The following is a 13849-nucleotide window of genomic DNA, read 5'->3' on the forward strand; positions in this document are numbered from 1 at the left end:
GAAGGTGCAGGTTTGCTCTCAGTCCCCCAGCACCCCAGGGACACCTCAGGGATCCCTAACAGCTGGGACATCACTATTGGGGTGCTTGCAGCAAGATACCCTGTCCCTGTGAGCCCCCTCTGGCAGGGCACTTGCCGTGGGTGAGGATGCTCCTGCTGCAGCATCCCGCTCCTCTCCAGGCTTCGCTCCCTGCTCCCCTCCTTTGGGACAGGGAAAAGGGGTCAAGGCCATGGCAAGACAGGCAGCCAGCCCTCACCAGTCACCCAGTTGGATCATGGTGTTTGTGTGTTTTTATTAATTTTTTGTTGTTGTTTTGAAGAACCAGGGAGAGAAAAATCTCTCTCTGTCCAAAATCACTCATCCTTCCTAATAATGAGAGCTGTCACCAGCCCTGCTTGGCGAGGAAATGATGCTCACGGTAAATATTTGGTCTGGAACTGATTTATGGGTGGAAAAAAATGAGATTAGTGGCTAATCACTGCGTTGCAGGAAGCGCTTTGGGCTGAGCGCCGGGGCTGAGCTCGCGGGGAGCTGGGGCCATGCCCGCACCGGGGTTGTGCCACTGGGTTGGGTTGGGATCAGGCGGCAGCGATGGAGGGATCAGACCGTCTTGGGGGGCCACCAGACTCCTCCTCATCTTGGTGCTTTGCAGATTTGCTTTAAGGACTTGGGGTTTAGGGTCAGGGGCAGCTTAGATCCCGCTGGCAGGGCATGGCACGGCACGGCAAACATCAGCCACGGGGCTCCAAGCCAGGAGGGTTGTGCTGTCAGACCCAGCTGGAGGCAATGACCCACCCCGTCCCCGGGCCCTGCGCACCCAAAGAGGTCCTTACAGCCACCCTAAAAGCAGCAGCAGCTTTTCCTGTGCGAGGAAACAATTAACTTATTAGAGGACGGTTTAATTTTCTCCTGCTAACGTGGGCTGGTGAGCGCAGCAGGGTCATTTCCTATCGCCTGGCAGGGCCAGATGCCCCGGGGCGGTGGGAGATGCGCGGCCCGGGGAGGATGGCTTGCCTGCGGGCAGGAGCCGGCGGCTGAGCTCGGGTCCATCTCTGGGTGATGGCGCTGGAGCGATGGCAGCAGGACCAGGACCTGGTGCCTGCAAACAAGCACGAAGGTGTTTGCAGGAAAGCGGCTGTTGGATGCGAGGAAAGTTTCGAGGGAGAGCAGTGCCTGGGTTTGTGCTCTCCTGGTTTCCACTGTAACAGGGCTCACGGTGCTGCAGGGCACGGCACCGCGTTGGTTTTGGGGCCGGGTGCTCTGGGTTTCCAGATCTCCCAAAGGGCTGAGCTGCCTTTCCCGGAGGATGCTCCTCTCCACCTTGCACCGTTCCAATGTGGCCAGGCTGGGAGCGGCTGAGCCGGAAACTCCCAGCCCAGCCCCTGCGAGCTGTCCGCGTCGGTCTGGGTTGCAAATCTGTCAGCTCTACGTGCTGCTTTGGGAAGATGGGACCACCAGAGTGATGGCTGGTCCTTGGCACAGCACAAGGCAGGTGGAAAAATGGGCTGATAAGTGAGGGGTGGGCATCTCGTATCCCGAGCCATGCAGCACTTTGTTTCTGATGAACCTTTCCCAGGGCTTATGGTTGTCCGTGTCACAGTCCTGTGCCTCGGTGAGCTGTTCCCTGGGTTTCTGTTGGGGCACGCACTGCTGCAGTCCACCCCTCAGTCAGACCCAATTCCCCTTCTTCAGCCCTAAAATGGATGTAGGTGACATTAAATGACATGAAAATTGGAGCAGGTGCCGAGTGCTGGTGATCTGGGTGCTGGCATCTTGCTCTCGGTCAGAAGAGGCCGGGGCCAGCGCTGTCGTGATGCACAGACAGCAGCATCCGTCGAGCCCAGCAGCACTGTGAGTGCCTAAGTCCACTTTAGGTGCTGTAGCAAGAAGTCTGAATCTGCTCTGTAATCCTTCTGTGCCTCAGTTTCCCCCATTTGAAGTAGGGCTGGTAGTAACGGCCAGTGTTGAGGGATGTGGATGAGCTCTGTGTGATGGGTGCCTCGGAGAACAAGCCTTACCCCATGCTGGCAGCCTCTGAGCTGGTATAAAGAGGAGCCCTCCTGGCCCCAAACAGGACAAGGCAGAAGATGTTCAAGGACTCTGACGATACCACAAACACACCTTTTAACTGTCAGCTGGGTCCACGCCAGTGGGTTTGTGTTTGAAATCTCTTGGGTTGGGGCACTGAGGGGAGATGCAGCCCTGTGGAGGGTTGGTGGGTGATTTTGGGGGTGCAATAAGGCCAGCAAGGCTGGGGGTGGTGGGGCTTGTGGACCAACCGACCCTTTTGAGCCAGGTTTTGCAGGAGGAAGAGCTCTCTAATGCACAGTGCTCCTTAATGCAAGTTGTCTTTTTTTGGTGATTGAAACTTCTTGTAGGGATACGGGTCTAATTATCGCATCAGCTCATGGGGCAGCGCAGCATCTCCCCTGTGAGCAGCTGTCCTACGAGTGCCACCGCTCCCTCGGTGCATCACTCCCTCCTCCCCACCTGTGAGCAAATCCCCACCACCCCAATTTCTTGCCCTTCACTTTTCTCTTTTTTTTTTTCTCCTCCTTCTTCCTTCCAGAGTCAAGAAGAAGAACAAGCCCTTGAACCTCAAGATCCACAACAGCGTGGGAAGCTGTGAGAACATCCCTGCGCAGCGTTCCCCGCTCCTCTCCGAGCGCTCCCTGCGCTCCTTCTTCGTTGGGTACCCACCTTTCCTCCCCTCCACCCCTCCTGTCCACACCGAAGCCACCTTCTCAGCAAGTAAGTCCCAGTAGCACCTCCCAGGTCTCCCTTCCATGGGGTGGGTGATGGTTGATGCCAAGCAGAAGATGTGACCGTAGGAAACTTGGGGTGGGCATCGATGGTCTGGAGGACATTGGTGGAGTGTTGCGCAGCGAGCACAGCCCTCGTGCAGGTGCATCAGTCTTTAGAGATACATGGGTGCCCCCTCTCTGGGAGTGTTCAAGGCCAGGTTGGATGGGGCTTGGAGCAACCTGGTCGGTGAAGGTGTCCCTGCCCATGGCAGGGGGGTTGGAACTAGATGATCTTTAAGGTCCCTTCCAACCCAAACCAGTCTGTGATTCTATGATATGATTCTGGGCAAATAGAAGCCTGGAAACTCGAATGTATATGTCTGTATATATATAAACCCACTGTAGTATTGAACGTTGATTTATGCAAACAGATACGCTCCCGTATCGCAACCATACGGGTACGGGAGGGTGGCTACTGTGAATTGGAGAAGCCACGAGCCTTTCCGTGCTGCCTGGGTTGGTGACACCAGCTGGCTGTCACTTGGGAGTGACTTTTTCAAGGGCTCCTTTGTACACCCAGCCGTAGTTTTGCCTCGGTGCACGGAGGCTGCTTTCAGACCTCTTGCAGGGTTTTCAGTCGATGCGGGGTCTCGGGTGAAGCCAGCCCTGATGCAGACAGCTCTGGTGCAAACCCCCGGCGCTCCATCCCAGCAGCTGGGTCCTGTCCTGCCTGCGGGGCTGCCTGGGGCGATTTGCCCTCTTCCAAGAGAAGCTGGTGGTGGGACTCAATGCTTTTGGGCTGACGAGCTCATCCAGGGCGTTGCTGCTGGCTGGGGAGAAGCAGCCTGACCCTTATTTCCCACTCTTGGACCAGGAATTGAAGCTTTTACAAGCCAGGCATGACTCTCAGCCTAAACAAAACCCTACCAGGAAACGCGTGGCAGCTGCTGGGAGCGATTTGCACGCCAAGAGCTGTCATGGGGAGGGTGAGCTCCCCTTGCCTCTTGCTACTCAGCTAAAAACTTCCTCTGACTCCATATTCAGGCTTGTTTTCTGCCACCACCCTCCCCAGACTTCTCTCCCTTCCCTTTACTTTCCCAAAATATGGTCTTTCTGGCTCATCTTGGGTTCTTCTAGTCATTCTTACTGCTCAGCTCTTGGCTGAAGAAGGGGTTTGTAGGCAACACCCTTCCCTGCCCATCCACCTCCCTGGCCCCAGCAGGTTTTCCTCCTGGCTGTACTTCTCACCGGGGTGGGAAGCAGCACCGGGATGGCTCCACCGGCCGCCCCATCACACCGGTGTGCAGGCGCTGGGTGCCGGTGTGATGGGGCGGTTCCTTTGCCCTGCTTTCATCCCCACAGCCATGCCTCTCCCAGCCATCTGCAGGGCAAAAACCTCACCGTTTCTTCCTTTCTTTCTATTTTTACACCAATCAGCTGCTGTTTAGGATCGTTGAAGGGTTATTGAGCCATTTCTGGCATCCTTTTCTCCCCTTTCTTTGGCTTTGGGGACAGTGGGACCTGGCAGGAGCTCTGCAGGCAGGCGGTGTTGTTTCTAGAGGTGCCCAACTACCTGACTCTCACTGGCGCAGGGGTGTTTTTGCATCGCTATTCCCCCCGTGGCATTGGCTGAGCTCAACTTGCAGCCCAGAATGACGGGGATTAGCGGACCAGAAACCGAGAAATCAAACCCATTCTCAGCAAAGCCCTGCCGTGTCTTGGCGCATTAGGTTTCCTCACGCCTCAGCGTTGGATTACATCCCGTGGTGTGATAACCTGATGCAACGTGGCATCGCAGGAACGGGATGCGATGAGAAGTGATAGGCTGTCAACTGAGGAACACTGCTGGAGAGGTGTCTCTTCTCGTTTCCCTCAGCCCTCCAAATTTCTTGGTTGCTGTGATGTTGTTTAGTGGTTGACTTGGTAGTGTTAGATTAATGGTTGGACTTGATGATCTTAAAGGTCCTTTCCAACCAAGACAATTCTGTGATTCTGTGATTCTGAATGTTTGTTTTCTGGGCTAGACGTGAGCCATGGAGAAGAGGGGCTTGGTTGCACCAGCCGGTTCATCTCTGAGAGGTTTTAGCATCAGCAAAACCATTTAGTCCTTGCAGGATCAGCATCCATGTGCTCAGCGACCCTCACTCCTGAGGACCTGTGGGGAAAATTTGATGCAAGGCAAAAAAATCCCACTAGATTGTTGTTTTTCTAACTCTCTTGTGTTTCTGCACCATTTCTGTACTGGTGGCCTTGTCCTTGAGCTGCATCCCATGTTTCTGTCTGCTTCCATGGTTGCTTTCCAGTTTGTGACCCTGTGGGAAGAGCAGCCACATCCTGCATGTGGCAGCTGGGTGCCGAGCGTGGCCCTGCAGGGAGAGAGATGGGGTGTAATGGAGCTTGATGCAAGGGCTCGTTACCTTGTGGGGAGAAGATGAGTTATGCCAAGCGGTGCAGAGACGTGTTTGTTTGGGGAGAGGAGTAGATATCTCTGCAGCTTTCCCCACACCCCATGTTGCTGTTATGGGACCTGGGTGGCTTCTCCCTGCTCCGGCACACGGTGCTTCTCATGTCCTTGGGTCCCCTGCTCTCATCTTGCTGTTGTTCTGGCTGGTCCAAAGTACTAGGACTTGCAGGTCCTACGAGAAGCGCCTGGTTTGGGGGTCTTCTGAGGTGCCACTATTTCTCATTGCCTTTTAGGTGCAATGGGTTTCCATGCGCTCCTCGATGGGCTCCATGGCGCTCACCATGGGTGTGAGCCAGAGCATCGTGCCCACCCCGCATCCCAAGGACCTCCCTGTCCCCAACCCCATCCTTGAGGCACAGATGCGGTTGGGCAGCCAAGTTCTCCACAATATCCCATCCCTATGACCGTGGGTACCTAAACTTTTAAGAAGGAAATCACCTCTTCCCTTTTTCTCTTGTGGGATCAGCACGGCAGCACCTGGTGTGCTCCGGATTAATATGAAATTACTTCCCTAAGCACTGAAACGCAAAGATGTTGTTGTTGTCGGATTGAGATGCAGGAGAGGAGCCTGTCGAGCCCTTGGCGAGACCCCTCTCTCCCTGGCTGTCTCTCGCTGCTCTCTTTTCAACAGCCAGCGTGTCTTGCTGCTTGTGGCAGGAGCATGCTCCCGTCCGTGTCATCTCTGGTCCCGATCGGATGCGGGTTTGGATGCTTCTCTCTTATTTTTAACAGCCGATTTGCCCTGATGGGAATAGATTTTCACAGACGTGGAGCGAGAGCGCAAGGGCTGGCAGCGAGCTGCAGAAGGAGCCTCTTTCTCCTGCAGCACAGATCTTGCTGGAGAGGCAAAGTCCCCTTCATGCAGGGCCAGGATCCCCATGAATTTTGGTTTTGAATGGAAATTTTTCCTTAGCAGCCCTTGGAGGGGAAGCAGAAGGGGGAAGTAAAGACTTTTGGGGTGCCCTTGAACTCTAGCTTGGCCCTGAAATAGCCCAGCCCTATGGCTGAGGGACAGAAGATGGTTTTTCTGGTCATTCCTGGTGAGTAAGTGACTACCCGAGACGTGTTGTTACTTTGAAATAGGATTTAGGACTCAATACCCTGTGACTTGGCTACAAGCACCCAGGAATTTGGTTGCATCTTCTCCTTTTTATTGTAAAGGCTTATGTCTGGTAGGTCTTGTTTGTGTCTCCGTTATCTGGGTGTCCTGGAGGCAGCTGGCATTGCTCCCGGGCTGTGCCCTCTGCCTGTCCCCTCCCTGCTGCAAGGCCAGCCGGGGCATTGTCACCATGTGCATCCAGATCAGGTCACCTGCTCAATGGTCTCCAGGATGGGCCAACAATGTTGTTTCTGTCCTGGACTATTTAAAAAAAAAGGGGGTGGAAGGAAGGACAGAAAAGGCTGCGTGTGACTTTGCTGTGCTAGGATGGAAAAATGAGCACCTGGGCGCGTGGCTGTGCTGGGAATGTCCTCGCTGCTGCCCTTCCTCCAGCTGGTGTCCAGCCCTGCAGAAGGGAAGGAGCAGCCAACGCAACCCAACCCAAGACCTTGTGTGTACCTGGAGAGAAAATCCCATTGTCTCTCCCCGGTGGCCCATCAACTGAAGCTCTGTGCGAGGCTTCTTCACGCAGGGACATCGCTGAACACTTTCCTGCAGCGCACAGTGGAGAGGCTCTTCCTGTGGCCTGGGAGCAAGACAGGAGCCATGGAGCATTCCCGGTACACGGAGTTATGAGCAGTGATCCCTCAAAGCCTCTGTCTTGTCCCTCAAGAGCTGATCATGGCTGTTTTATTGCGGTCTCCAGGGATGCCCCCCTCCCCTCTCCTCTGCACCCAGCTGGATGCATCAGCCCCGTCCTATATATCAACCCTGTTGCGTCGGTGGTTGCCTTTGGTGCTGCTCTGGCTTTGTCCCTGGTGGGTCACTTCTCCAGGATCCCGGTCCTGGCTCTGCCTCTTGGCTTTGTGACTAAGGACTTTGCAGTTTATGGTGCTGACTTTCTGCCCCAGTAAGCAGCCTGGCTGTGCCTACCTGGGGCTTGGGTGGTCAACCAGTGGTGGCCAAGCAAGCGGCAAGTGCTGAGATGCCACCAGAGCTCCTTGCGCTTCCTCAGCCCCTGAACATCTGTGAAGGAGCCCTCAGAAGGGCTGGCGTTGGGTAGGTATGGCTGGCGGAGAGAGATTCAAGATAAAGTCCAGTGGATCAAGCCCTGTGCTGGGAATCCAGGAGCCCTAAATCCAAACTTTCTGCTGGAAAGGACCAGGAAGGACCTGAGGGCACGATGCAGTGTTGAGGGTGCCATGGGGCAAGTGCGTGAGCAGCTGGTGCCATTCAGACCATGGCCCTTCTCCCTGGGCATCCCATCCCTGACGCTGGGGGTGGTTTCATAGGGAAGACCCTTCTCTCAAACACTCTCCCAGCCCCAAACCACCTTCAGCAGGAGACTTCCCAAGCGGGACATCATTTCTGTGACACCATCAGTGGTTTTCTCCTCCCTGAAGCTGCCCTGCTGCTGCTACAAGCCATGGTGTGAGCACTCCACGGCCGTGTTGGCCGCCTGGCTGGGAGCTCCCCGCAGCCCCACATCTGGCCACAGCTGGCTGCCTCACCATCCAGCCGGCAGCGAGGGCACTGGGGGGTTTCCTCACCCCGGCAGCGCTGTGTGGAGCTGAAGAATACGGCTTTGTCTGGGTAAGCCTCAACGACCCTGTGAGGCTGCGAACTGGGGGGGGAATCACAATGTGAGTATTTAAGCCGGTGAAGCGCCCAGACGTGACATTTCAGCTGGATAAATAGGATTGTCACGCTGTGAAGAGGAACTGCCCGGATTATGGAGTGACTCTGTTTTCTTACTGGAGAGACAGCTCTGAGAAGAGCTCTGCCTTGTTGGGCTGCGTTGGGTGATCCCCTCGGCGAGGGCTGAGGTTTCGTTTCGACCCGCCGGCTCATCCTTCCACCCGCTGCCGGGACCTCGCTGGGTTTGGACCTGGCTGTGACTGCGTGTCAGATATTTGCACTAACGGAGGGGGCAGGTCGACCCCCTTTTTAGCTTGAATCCTGCACGGATTTTATATCATGGCAGGGAAAGCTGCTGGGGCTGCCGCTCCGAGCGTTGCTTCAGCTTCCTTTACTGCTGCAGCTGAGCATCTCTCCCATCCTGTTTTGGCCCTAAAACCAGCCAGGTGTTTTGTGGAGGGATTTTGCACCCTCGGGTGCACCCTTTGCTGCGGAGCAGCTCTCCGGTGCGCTTGGTTCCCCAGTTGGGATCATGCGGACAGTAACATCTGCCAGCATCCCCCCTCACCATCAGGATATGGGCCCTGGGCTGTGGTTTCTGCCTGGGGCTGGGGTGGTAGAGATGCACATGATGATGGTCCTGTTGTGGTTGCCTTCTAGGTGGTTGTTTAACTGTTTTGGGAGGACCTGCACCCCGGTGTCTCCCCATAATCTCTCCGGGGGACTCAGCCGCTCCAGCGCTGGTGCTGGGTGGGTTTTGGTGGCTGCCTGGGATAGATGCAGGTCTGTAGGACATCTATGGACAAGTGCAAGATTTCCTGGCCGTTCCTTGGCTTCGCAGTGATTCATCCCGGGATGCTTCCAAGTTCACTTCCATCGATTTTATCCATCCCATTCATAATGCGAACGTCGCCTGGCGCCGGTTGCTGTAGTAGGAGGAGGAGGGTTTGTTTATCGGGCTGTCGCCGTGATGGATAACACGTTCACACCGATCCCCTGGGCATCCAGAAAGGTGCCAGGAGATTAAGGGGGATATCGTGGCAAAACACGGTCCCCAGCGGTGGGGTTCGGCACGGCTCCGCGCGCTGCCAGCCCCGGGTGATGCTCTGGGGTATTGGGTGAGGGTGCTGGGGCTTGCTGAGGGCATCACTGCCCTCCCGATCTGCCCCCAGGGAGGGTGGAAACCCAACAGAAATGAAATCGAGGAGCTCTGGCTGCTCTGATGCTCCGAGATGCGCAGGCATCGTATCCCAGCTGGGGAGCAAAGGGGAACCGTCCACACCGGCAGCCGACAAGCGCCGTGGAGCTGTCGGGATGGCAGCGGGGGCGAGGAGGGCGTCACGGCCGAGGCAGCGTCCCGGTCCCCGTCACCTCCGAGGTGTGCGGGTGCCACTCAGGGAGCGGCAGCGGCTGTCACAGCTGCCTGTCACGCCTGGGGAGCCGGGCGGCAGGGCTCTGCTCCCGTGGCGGCTGTCAGAGACGCGCCGGAGGCGGCTGTCACCCTTCGCCCGGGCGGTTTCCCCCCTTCCCTGCTCTCCTCCCGGCACATCTGATCCCCGTCAAGCGTGGGCTGTTGACTCGAGGATAAGCTGTGCCGCGCAGAGCCGGAGCCGTGACCTTTGCCGGCACGATGCTGCGGCAAAGGGAAGCACAGAGAGGTTTTGGGGTGTTGGGGTGGAGAGTGGCATCCCCTGGCATCGAGGGCCCGGCTGTGGGGTCCGTGCCGCTCTGCGAGGATCGATGCGCCGGGTGGCATCGGGCAGTGTCACGGTGCTGGGGAATGGGGTTTGGCCTTTGAGGGTCTCTTGGGATGATGGGGAGGCAGGAAAGGGAGGGGGGTCCCTGTTGGGCTGCTCGGTGGGTACCAGCTGCGTCCTTCCCCTGGGAAATTACACCCATGCCCACTCAATATCCCCTGTGAGGAGGAGACAGGGGGAAAAATAACCCTAAAACTGCCCTCACATACTTGTGCGAGGGGAATTATGGCTAAAAGAGCTCTGATTTTCCAGCCATAAAGCAAGTCGCCGGTGATCAACGTATCAGTAATGACTGACACGCGGGCAGGGGAGGTCGGGAGCCATCAAAGGCTGCGGGGCAGCTCGGGGTCACTGGTATGGGGCAGCGGGAGGATGGAGGGAGGGAGGGAGGGCGGTGGGCAGCCGGCTGCCGTGCTTCAGAGCTCATGAGGGTCAAGGTCCTGCGGTGCCGCGGCGGGGGAGCTGCAGCCCTCGGGTCTGGCGCTTCTCCATCGCGGGGTCCCGATGCCGAAGCCTGGCCCCTCTGCAGCAGCGAGACGTGCTCCCCTGGCCACGGGATTTTTATGTTTTTTTTTTCTTGTAATTACCTCTAATTGTGGCGATTTTGGGTTTTTTTGATAAGAATATTCCTCCTGTTCTGGCAGGAGGCTGCTGCATCTCCACCTTCCCGTAGGGCATCCCCCTGATTTAACCTTGCGTGGGGAGAAAGGGCTTTTCCTCTGGGTGAGCACCAGGTTAAAGGGGAGAATCACCAATTAACTTCAAAACCCCCCAAACCCTTGGGGCTGGGGGCTTCCTTCCACCTTCCCCTGCCCTCCTGCCCCGCTTCGCTTGTTTTCCCTCCTGCAAACAGCAGGTCTATTGTTAACCGCCGCGATCCTTCCCGTTTCGCTGCCTCTAATGAACGTAATTAGCCATGAATCACGTAGGTCTCATTTTTCATCAGGAGGTTAAAATCCCCGATACACTTTAATACATTTTTGCAGTGAGCACATTTAGAAAGTAATTAAAAGGCTCAGCCGTCTTTGCCTACGTCCTCTCTCCCCCGCCTCCCTGGGACGGCAGGATTTAATTGAGGCCAGCTGAAAGTTAGTGGGAATAAATTGTGGCTGATATAGCGGAGGTTGTAATTTAATTCTGGGAGAGGAGCTGTTCTTGCCTGGGTGTTTAGTTCATCAAGGACCGGTGTTGAGGTGTGGGGGGGGATTTATTTGTGTAATGTGATTTAGTGATGAGAAAATGACGTTTAGGGAGGAATAGTGCTCGTGGCTGGAGTGGTCCCGCTCTTTAGAGCATCGTCGCCGGGGTTCGTGGGCATCCCTGGGAGGCTGTGGATATTGGGGTAGCGGGAGGGATGCTGGTCCAGGAGCCCGGGGTGGGTTGTCTCAAGGGCTGGTGAGAAGCGTGGGTCAAAAATATTGATGTAAACCAGCCAACCCAGGGCTGGGGGCAGCAATTAATTAACTTTGTAATCCTTCAACATCTTAATTGCTGGCTGTGCCCAAGGGGTGATGGGGACCGAGGTGGTGGAGGAAGAGAAGGAGCCGGAGCAGCTGCTGGCGGGAGGTCCTGGAGATGGAGGCGTTTTTGGGTGCTCCCAAGACTTCTAACAACCATCGGCGGGCTACGGCGGGCACCTCGCACGGGGAGCAGCATGTAAATGTAACCTTCAGGAAGCGAGCGCAGTTGAAGCACCGCCGCCCGCTATATTAAACCGGGATATTAAAGCAAACAGCGGCTCTCCCAGCTCGCGGGGGCGATATCGGAGGTGTGTTTAGCGAGGGATTTGCCGGCGCGCTGCGCCAGCGGCCGGGCTCGCAGCTGGGATCTGCTCCGCGCCGGGGCTGCTTGCTCGTGCCCGGGAAACCTCTCGAATCCCTCATTGAAAATCCAGCCTTTGGATCCCCGGCGCTGATCCCCGCCGGGGCTGAGCATCCCCCGGCGTGGGACCTCTCCCGCGGCCGGTGCAGGAGGAGGAGGAGGGTCTCTGCCCTTGCTGAGGCTGAAGGGGGACGTGGAGTCCGAGCCGTGCTGCTAATTACCTGCCCGCTCTGGCTGGCACTAATGAACTTATCTCTTTTTCCGTCCCCAGCCAAGGTCCCATTACCCTTCCTCCCTCCTTTCCCCTCACAAGGAAGGTGCCGAGGCTGCTTTTTACTTTGTTCTTCTGTTTGAATGTGCGTTAAATTGCTGTCAGAGCGGCTGGCACCTGGCTTTCTGCTCAGCCCCAACCACACGACGTGATGTCTTACTAATGCTGTTTCAGCTTCGTTTTCCCTTTCGTGTTTGGACACCATGACGTGGCCCCGACAGCTTTGCAGTCCCTCTCCGTGTGCGGGCAGGTGCAGCACCTCCCACCTCTCTCCCTGGCCCAAACTGGGTGCTGGGGGCTGTTATGGGGGGGCAGGAGACCCCGATTCCCCACAGAGCCAAGCACAAAGCCAGAGGCCTCTTGCTTTCCAGAAAGGGAGCCCAGCGGCATGTCTGTAAGGGGAAATATCAGACAAACTCTATTTTTTGTGTGCGTCCTTTGCTCCCCTCCCAAAAAAAGCTTGAACCTTTGCTCTCGCCTTTATTCCCACCTGATGGTGCTCCCTGTCTCTCCTCTCCCCACAGATACGCTGTCAGTGCCTCGCTGGTCCCCGCAGATCCCCCGCCGAGATCTAGGAAACTCGATAAAACACAGGTACCAAGCGCCGGCTGAATCCCCCCTCCCAGTGCCGGAGGATGAGCATCTCCCTCTCCATCTCCGATCTGCGACGAGGGGCTCGGGGCCGTTCCCTCCCTTTCCCATGCTGGGCTGTGCTGTCCTTGAAGCCCATTTAAATTCCATTTCAGTTCAGATTTGGTTTAGATAAGGCTTGAGCTGCTATCAAGAAAAGCTGTGTATAATCCGTGACCTTACCAACCTTCAGCAAATTTCCCAGCTCCGGATTATTGCCCTTCCATATCTACCGCAAGAAGGAGAAGCACTAGAAATAGCCTCGGTGGGGCAGCCGCTTCTCTGACGGGCTGGAAACTTGGATTCCCAGGGCAGGGAGGTGGTTTGGGGACTCTGGGGTGGGCAAAGCTGGGAAGCTGGTGGCTAATGCCCATCCTAGCTGGTTTGGACCCCCCTTTGGAGCAGGCTGTGCCCTTCTGTGTAACCAAAGTGGGGGCTCAGATTTGTGCCTTGGCATCCCTAGGAAGATGAAGCTATGGAGACAGGCTGAGAGCGTTGGGGCTGTTCAGCCTGGAGAAGAGAAGGCTCCGGGGAGACCTTCTAGCACCTTCCAGTGCCTGAAGGAGCTACAGGAAAGTGGGAGAGGGACTTTTGACAAGTGCATGGAGTGATAGGATGAGGGGGAATGGTTTTAAACTGACAGAGGGGAGATTGAGATGCGATATGAGGAAGAAATTCTTTGGTGTGAGGGTGGTGAGACCCTGGCCCAGGCTGCCCAGAGAAGCTGTGGCTGCCCCCTCCCTGGCAGTGTTCAAGGCCAGGTTGGATGGGGCTTGGAGCAACCTGGTCTGGTGGAAGGTGTCCCTGCCCGTGGCAGGGGCGTTGGAACTAGATGCGCTTTAAGGTCCCTTCCAGCCCAAACCAGTCTGTGATTCTATGACTCTATGCCTCGACGCTTGCAGCAGGGTTTGAGGGCAGCAAGGGAAGGATAAATCAGGGCTCGGTAGATAAGTGCGGCTCCAGGGATGTTCCAGCATGAGCATGGATGGGGCGGCACAACCTCCTTCCCCCAGCCACTCTCTGTTTTTCTCTCCGCAGGTTTTCCACCAAGTACTGGATGTCTCAGACCTGCACCGTCTGCGGGAAAGGAATGTTGTTCGGCTTAAAATGCAAAAACTGCAAGTACGTCGTGGCGCTGGCGCTGTTTGTGTCGCTCCTTAACGGCGCGAGGGGGATAATTAGGGTTTCGCTGCTGGAGCCGAGCAGGGGTTTGGGCACGGGGAGACCAACCAGCCTCTTGCCAGCTCATCCTTGCAGGAAGCTGTAATGAGACATGAAATTGGGTGAAGAACACCCCAAACCAGGGCTGAGGTCCTGCCTGCTGGGGATGGGAGCGGGGTCCTCGGGGAGGTTGCTGCCTGCCAGGCCTCGGCTCTGCTCGCACCAGAGCTCTGAGTCAGATCCTGACAGCCTCCCCACTCGCTG

General features: G+C 56.5%; 1 protein-coding gene across 1 annotated transcript in view; it reads left to right on the top strand.

Moving 5' to 3' along the window:
* KSR2 (kinase suppressor of ras 2) overlaps nt 1–13849 on the top strand; it is an 81267-nt gene that overhangs the window by 27070 nt on the left and 40348 nt on the right. Inside the window, exons 5-7 of the mRNA XM_068412929.1 lie at nt 2570–2751; nt 12319–12388; nt 13463–13546. Of these exons, the coding sequence (XP_068269030.1) occupies nt 2570–2751; nt 12319–12388; nt 13463–13546 (336 nt within the window). The remainder of the gene's footprint in view (nt 1–2569; nt 2752–12318; nt 12389–13462; nt 13547–13849) is intronic.

The sequence above is a fragment of the Nyctibius grandis genome, chromosome 14 (assembly GCF_013368605.1).
Source record: "Nyctibius grandis isolate bNycGra1 chromosome 14, bNycGra1.pri, whole genome shotgun sequence".
In the NCBI taxonomy this organism is placed as follows: Eukaryota; Metazoa; Chordata; class Aves; order Nyctibiiformes; family Nyctibiidae; genus Nyctibius; species Nyctibius grandis.